The 7,664-nt window shown below is 47.4% G+C and overlaps 1 protein-coding gene across 1 annotated transcript in view; it reads left to right on the top strand.

The window, feature by feature from the left end:
• The first annotated feature begins 4,835 nt into the window (after nucleotides 1-4,835).
• The window catches only part of NDUFV3 (NADH:ubiquinone oxidoreductase subunit V3), a 4,701-nt gene continuing 1,872 nt past the window's right edge, over nucleotides 4,836-7,664 (top strand). The window contains exons 1-3 of the mRNA XM_012810274.2: nucleotides 4,836-4,847; nucleotides 5,252-5,318; nucleotides 5,404-6,459. Of these exons, the coding sequence (XP_012665728.1) occupies nucleotides 4,836-4,847; nucleotides 5,252-5,318; nucleotides 5,404-6,459 (1,135 nt within the window). The remainder of the gene's footprint in view (nucleotides 4,848-5,251; nucleotides 5,319-5,403; nucleotides 6,460-7,664) is intronic.

Genomic DNA, 7,664 nt, shown 5'->3' on the forward strand with positions numbered 1-7,664 from the left:
GGGAGGCGGAGGCAGGAGACTCGCTTGAGCCCAGGAGTTGGAGGTTGCTGTGAGCAGTGAAGCCATAGCACTCTACCCAGGGGGACAGCTTGAGGCCCTGTCTCAAAAAAAAAAAAGTAAAAGAATTTCCATTAGATGGATCTTAAAGTATCTTGGCAGAGCCCGAGAGTTTTAGAAACATATCTGTATGGAGTAGAAATGGGGTGTTCTATCCTGTGACAATTTGGGGTGAGGTTATTCGAGGGGAATGCTGAGCTGGGGGTTGGCCTTGGGCTTTCATGGAGTCTCTGCATCCGGTTGTGGTGGACGCTCAGACCTCTGAGCCTTGGTTCCTTTGTGACTGAGCAAGGCCAGGGTGTGCTGGCCTGGCTGGGTTGTTGTGTGGCATAAATCACAGAGTACTTTCAAGTGGGAAGACAGTTTCTAAAGCTAAACTGTCTTCAGTGCACATACATTGGAATCTCATAATTTTAAATAAGTACAAAGAAAAGGAAATAATGAATTATGGACACAGGCAGGCTCTGTCTTCTCAGGTGATGACACATGGCACTGCCAGGTCAGAGCCCTCTAGACCAGAGCTGTCTTTGGAAGCTCTGACAGAAGTGTCCTGCAGGCAGGCGGGAGGCCCGAGGCGCTCACAGTTGGGGTCACACTGGCCAAAGGGTCTGCCATCTGTGCAGGCCCTGGATCTGCAGAATGTACCCTGCCTTATTTAGCGAGAGGTTCCCGGCTGCTGCAGCACATGCCTCCTCCCTGAGGACCACTGCCAGCGCAGATGTCAGGGGCCGGTGTCATCAGAAAGACACCCTCTGGGGGAGCCGCCTGGCTCTCTAGCTTTGTGGTTTCCTTGAACGCAGTCACTAGGCAGAACGCTCCGACAGTCGGTAATAATTGAGTAATTTCTGTGTGGCTGTTGAGAGAGTATGTCAAAAAGCCAAAGTTAGTTATCCATTTCCAGCCCTCATTTCAGTTTTCAAAGTGAGGAGTCTACACTTGCTGTTCAGTTGTAACAGTGTCGCGCCCTGTCCTAAACACATTCCACATATAATCCAGGCCTCAGATAGTCCTGTGAGAGTAGCTGCTCCTGCTGTCCCCGTGTTAGGGACAATGAAGTTGAGGTGCAAAGACCCTGAGCAGCCCACGGTCACTCAGGTGTGGGCAGTGGAGCCCAGCTGTGAACCCAGGCATTCAGGCTCAGCAGTTTGTACTGTAACCCCCATCCCTCTGCAAATTCTCAATCCTCATGTGCTCACTTAAAAAACAAAACAGTAAAACACTTTTACAGTCAAATACTTGTTAATAAAAAAAGTCTTACCAGTGGCACCTGTGGCTCAAAGGGGTAGGTAGGGTGCTGGCCCCCAGCCCCGGCCAAAAAAATTGCAAAAAAAAAAGTCTTACCATATGAATTTGAGTAATTTTATCCTTTGGTGTTATATGTAAACGCAGCTTTATTTTTGAGTGTGCTGTTTCTCAATTTAGTTTTGTCTCCTGTTAACAATATATAAAGCATTTTAAGGTTACGAATCCATTTTCTAACACCATAGTCATTTTTCCTTTTGGTAGAGGGACCACTAAACACTAAAAACTTGAAGGTCGTGCTCTCACTTTTTAGCCAAACAGAAAAGAGATTCAGAAAATTTAAGTTCTGTCTTGAAAGGGTAGGGCGCAATCCCGGGGCGCCTGCTGTGCTATTCATCAGCACAGCACTTGTGCACCTGTAACTTACAGAGGCTGCCCTGGTGTCTGGGAGGTTAGACACAGTCCCTGCAGGTCCCCATCCTATGCTGTGAGATAGGCCTGCACAGCTAGTCTCCTGCAGGTGCTTCGTGTTTATTCCACAGTTGTCCCTGGGTTCCAGGACTCCCCACAGATACCAGAGTTGTGCGAGTCCCAGGTGTAAAATGACACAGCTTTTGCGTAGAGAACCTATGACATCCTCCTGTGTACTTTAAATCATCTCTAGATTTCCTGTAATTCCTGATACAATGTAAATAGTTGTTATTTAGGGAAGAATGACTCAAGAAAGTCTATAGTGTTCAGTGCTGACACAGTTTTTTTTTTTTTTCTGAATATTCTCAGTCAGCAGGTGGTTGAATCCTCAAATGCAGAATCAAACAAATGTGGAGGGATAATTGTGCTTGTCTTTAAAGGAAAGCCACTGTCAGAACACTGTTGGAGTGTGTTGGTGTCCTGCCTCTAGGCATATGGGAGACATTGAATGAGAACAATTGATTGGGTAAAGTTCTGCTGATACTCACGGCCAGTGTAAGTCTATATGAAGTGTTATCGTCCAAGGGACAGTTTTCTGGGCTGTTGAATGCAGACTGGGTGTGGACACCCAGGATGGTGTTACTGGGGCAGCTACCAGTCACCATGGCAAGCTTCCTTCTGAGTCAGACTCAGGAGGCTGGGCCTGTGCTGCAGCAGGACAGAACTGGCTCTTGGCAGAAAGCAAAGTGAGTTACTGTTGTCTGTTAGCCTTTCCCGGTGATTCTCCCAACGACTGGCTTGAACAGAGGAAATCCTTATTTCATATGATAGACAAACATTTCCTTTTCAAACAAAATGTCTGAGTCATTTCAATGTTAATCTCATTTCAAATTTTCTGTTTTCAGTAGGTAATAAACCATCTTGTAATGCAATTTTGATATTCTTTACAATTTAAAAAATCTCTACAGGGCGGCACCTGTGGCTCGGTGGGTAGGGCCCCAGCCCCATATACCTAGGGTGGTGGGTTCAAACCCAGCCCTGGCCAAACTGCAACAAAAATAGCTGGACATTGTGGCGGGTGCCTGTAGTCCCAGCTATTCGGGAGGCTGAGGCAAGAGAATCACCTAAGCCCAAGAGCTGGAGGTTGCTGTGAGCTGTGACGCCACACGCCACAGCACTCTATCAAGGCCAACAAAGTAAGACTCTGTCTCTAAATAAATAATCTCAACAATAAATTTTGGAAGACTCAGTTGTTACTATTTTTCTATTCAATGGATCTAAGATAAGTCTTATTTTAAGTTAATTTTTCATACTTGGAAAATTCATACTCAAAATAATTCATGCTCACCAGATTAGTGACCATGTGAGCAGGCTGTCAGGGCTGAGGGCTACCCTGGGGCCTTTCTGAGCAGTGCCAGGTTTGGTTTAGAGGGACAGGGTCAGAAAGATCATGACAGCACCTTGCCCTGTACCCTACTTGATGTGTAACATGGCTGGAAGCTCCACGTGAGCTCTGAGAGTGACCTGAATCAGTGCCCTCTCCAGGGAGCCGTGCAGGGTCCAGGCCAGCACAGAGCTGCAGACTCAGAGGGGTGCCGGTCGAGGGAGGGGTGTTTACACACTTCCCACTGCTCTGGCCCCTGCCTCTTACAGTGCCCGTTGACTGCTCTCTGGCCCATTTCTGGTTGTTTGCTATTCTTCAGTTTCCCTTGATCATTTTCTTTCTTTTTTTTTTAAGAGACATAGTCTCACCTAGTCACCCTCAGTAGAGTGCCGTGGCGTCACAGCTCATAGCAACCTCCGGCTCTTGGGCTTAGGCAATTCTCTTGCCTCAGCCTCCTGAGTAACTGGGAGTACAAGTGCCCACCACAACGCCTGGCTATTTTTTGTTGCAGTTTGGCCGGGGCTGGGTTCAAACTTGCCACCCTCAGTATATGGGGCTGGTGCCCTACTCACTGAGCCACAGGGCCACCCTAATCATTTTCTTTTTCTCTTTTTTCTTTTTTAATTAGAGACAGGGTCTTACTGTGTTGCCCAGGCTATAGTGCCATAGGTCAACCATGGTATAGTGGTCATGGTATAGTGATCAACCATGATGTGATCAAAGTTCATTGTAATCTTGCACTCCTAGGCTTAAGCAATCCTCCTGGCTCAGCCTCCCAAGTAGCTGAGACTACAGGCGTGTGCCAGCTACCATGCCCAGCTAATATTTTTTGTTGAGATGGGATCTTACCAAGCTGCCTAGGCTGGCCTAGAACTCCTACCTCAAGTGACCTTCCCTCCTCAGCCTCTCAGAGTTCTAGGATCATGGAATTGATTAGCATTTTTGATCATTCTGTTAAGTATAAGTTTCTGAACTCAGAAAACAATTAAAAATCCATCTGGAGGCTCACCGCCCGTAGCACATTGGTTACAGCCACATACACCGAGGCTGGCATGTTCAAACCCGGCCCAGGCTGGCTAAACAACAATGACAACTGCAACAAAAAATAGCCAGGCCCTGTGGCAGGTGCCTATAATCCCAGCTACTTAAGAGGCTGAGGCAAGAGAATCGCTTAAGCCCAAGAGTTGGAGGTTGCTGTGAGCTATGACACCATGGCACTCTACTGAGGGTGACATAGTAAGACTCTGTCTCAAAAAAAAAAAGAAGGCAGTGCCTGTGGCTCAAAAGAGTAAGGTGCTGGCCCCATGTGCCAGAGGTGGCAGGTTCAAACCTAGCCCTAGCCAAAAACTGCAAAAAAAAAAAAAAAAAAAGAATCATCTAGGGCAGCACCTATGGCTTAGTGAGTAGGGCACCAGCCCTATATACCAAGGGTGGCAGGTTTGAACCAGGCCCCAGCCAAACTTCAAGAAAAAAAATAGCTAGGCATTGTGGTGGGCACAGCTAATCAGGAGGCTGAGGCAAGAGAATCGCCTACACCCATGAGCTGGAGGTTGCTGTGAGCTATGACACCACAGCACTCTACCAAGGGTGACAAAGTGAGACTCTGTCTCTAAAAAAAAAAAAAACTGGATATGTTAAGATAGGACAGTTGGGGGACAGATAGAAGTAAGATATTTTTAGTATATAATAGACTACTAGACGTAAAGGCTCTGGATTTAGAAGCTGTTGAGGAGCGGTGCCCATGGCTCAGTGGGTAGGGTGCTGGCCACATACGCCGAGGCTGGCGGGTTCGAATCCATTCAGAGCCTGCTAAAACAACAACTACAAAAAAACCCCAAATAGCCAGGCATTGTGGTGGGCATCTGTAGTCCCAGCTACTTGGGAGGCTGAGGCAAGAGAATCGCCTAAACCCAGGAGTTGGAGGTTGCTGTGAGCTGTGATGCCACAGCACTCTACCAAGGGCAATAAAGTGAGACTCTTGTCTCTAAAAAAATAAAAAGTAATAATTATCATGAATGCTGTCAGTATGAAAAATGAGAACAAGTTTGTTACTTTTATTAGTAAAAATACTTGTTTTTAAGGTTTTCAGCTACCAAGGAAAGTGTCTCTATTCCCTCCTGTTGCCTTACTCATGGGGCTCGGTTCTCACTTGAGCAGGAGTCTCCATGGCACCTGTCCCAGGACGAGTTGTACCGAGAAGACATTGTGAATGACAAGTTGATATGTAATGACATGCCTGTGGTTTAGACTAATGATTTTAAGTTGTTTTATTGAATATTAAAAATATTCTTCTTTATGCCATTTCCTAGATGTAGTGGCACCAAAGGAGAAGGGCAGGCTGCTGGCCACCCAAGCAGCAGCTGAATTGTCTAAAAACTTATCCTCACCCAATTCTTACCCATCCGTCGTGAATAAAGGTGGGATGGGAGCTAGCCCTAACCCCGATGACAGCATGCTGCTCACACAGGAGGGGCTTCCGAAAGTGTTGTCAAGAAAGACTTTGGTCGAGTTTCCTCAGAAAGTTCCATCTCCATCCAGAAAACAGGGTTCTGCTTCAAAAGCTCGTCGGAAGGGCCAGAAAGTGACAGATGATTCGTCTTCATCCAGCTCTTCTGATTCAGAGTCTGATAAGGAGGGTGACGTCTCAGAAGTTGGTCCTCGAGTGGCGAGCAAAAGCAAAAGAGGGTTTCGGAAATCAGAAGCCTCTCATGCCCTTGAAAACACGGTGCCCCACCCTGCAGTATCAGCAAAAGAGAGAACCGGGCCGCAGAAGCCTCAGACAGGTGCCACCTGTCCAGAGCCCCGTCGGCCAGAGAAAAGAGGGGCCACCAAGCAGCTATCAGAGGACAGAAAGGACGCTAAACCAGAAACTCGGATTTCCAGGTCACGAGTGAATGAAGAGTTTCTGAAGCAAGGTATGGAGGAAAAGCAATTGCAGAAAGTATTTAGATCAAACGAGACAGACAAAGAAAGCCAAAAGCCGTGTGACGGTAAAGGAATCTTCCCTGACCACGCAAAATCAGGACTGTCTGCACAGCTGGACCATGGCCCAGCGCTCACCCTGTTGACAGAGGAAGCTAGAGTGAAGGGGCAGCTCCAAGCCACTCCTGGGGCTGGAGAGAGTCATCTGGAAAAACCAGTGCCAGAGCTTAATGGGAAGGCAGCCTCCCCCCTGCTCAGAAACAAACACCCGAGAACGCAGGGAATAGGAGGACCAGCAAAGGCCGCAGAAGAGATCTTGGAAGACCAGGCACCAATAACAGATTTGAAGACAGTTCCTGCTGAGAACACAGATGTTTTCAGTGAACCCGCTGCAGTGTGCAGACCTCAGAGTGAGGCTGTGGAAGACCAGGACGGCGCACAGGGTATACCTTGACTTGTACTTGTGAGCTCTCCTGTCCCTGAGGGGTGGTTAGACTCTAAAGAACTAGCTTCCTTTCTCTTTAATTAGAAAGTATTAATGAGGTTTCATAAAAGAAATATGGCTTATAACACTGGCTCAGCTAAGCAGAGATGTGTGTCTTAATTGTGGATAACACAAATCTTTATATACAAAACTCCCAAGATACTTTAAATGAACTGGGCATGGTAGCTTGTGCCTGTAGTCCCAGCTACTTGGGAGGCTGAGGCAAAAGGATTGATTGAACCCAGCCTAGGCAACATGGCAAGACCCCATCTCTTGACTATTAACTACTGTAATCTTGAAAACTAGCAGTTTAACGTCTTCACCCTTAACTTCTGAGGGTGTGTGAGTGTTTGTGAACTTGAAGAGCATCTCACCAGTGAAAAGGGAGTCTCCTGTGTAACTTGCACAGTGAGAGCTGGTTATGCCCGGTGTGGTAGTCTTCAGGTGAGCTGAGCTGGGCATTGCATTCTTATGCGTTAAAGCAGTGAGTATCTTACCAGGGCAGCCATGGACTGTATGATTTCCCTGGAAAATACATGTGGGCTGCTTTCTTCTTCTATAATGAATTTTATGAAGGGCTATTAAAGGAAAACAGTGTTATTCCTATTATGTTACCATTTTCTTAGGCCCTAAACTTGATAAAATTTGCTTTAGGTGGGTCGTGGCAAACATGTAAAGCAGGACTTCCATTTTAGAATCTGCCTCTTCAAGACTTCTTGAAAGTACACTGTTGCTAACAAATCCTGCTCCTTCCTGGGACTGCTGTTCATTCTTTTTAGTGCCACCTGTTGCCTCATTTGCGTCACCTGGTCCATTCCTGTTGGCTGCACCATGTCGACGGGATGTGTCCCTGTTCCTCCCTTTGCTTTGCTCCCTCCATCATCTGTGTGCGGAGTCCCCTGCGCCTCGGGCCTGCACTCCCTGGGGCTGCCCTCTGTGGTCTCCAGCTCTGCGGTGGAGAGTGGGAAGGCCCAAACTGGCAGGGTCTAGACCCTGAGCACTGGGGATTTTAAGCTGGCTAAGCTTTTTGAAAAGAAACTTGGCTCGGCGCCTATAGCTCAACCGGCTAAGGCGCCAGCCACGTACACCTAAGGTGGCGGGTTCAAATCCCCAGCCTGGACCCGCCAAACTACAATGACGGCTGCAACCAAAAAATAGCCGGGC

Source organism: Otolemur garnettii, unplaced genomic scaffold (genome assembly GCF_000181295.1).
Source record: "Otolemur garnettii isolate 467f Iridium unplaced genomic scaffold, OtoGar3 scaffold00128, whole genome shotgun sequence".
NCBI classification, from domain to species: domain Eukaryota; kingdom Metazoa; phylum Chordata; class Mammalia; order Primates; family Galagidae; genus Otolemur; species Otolemur garnettii.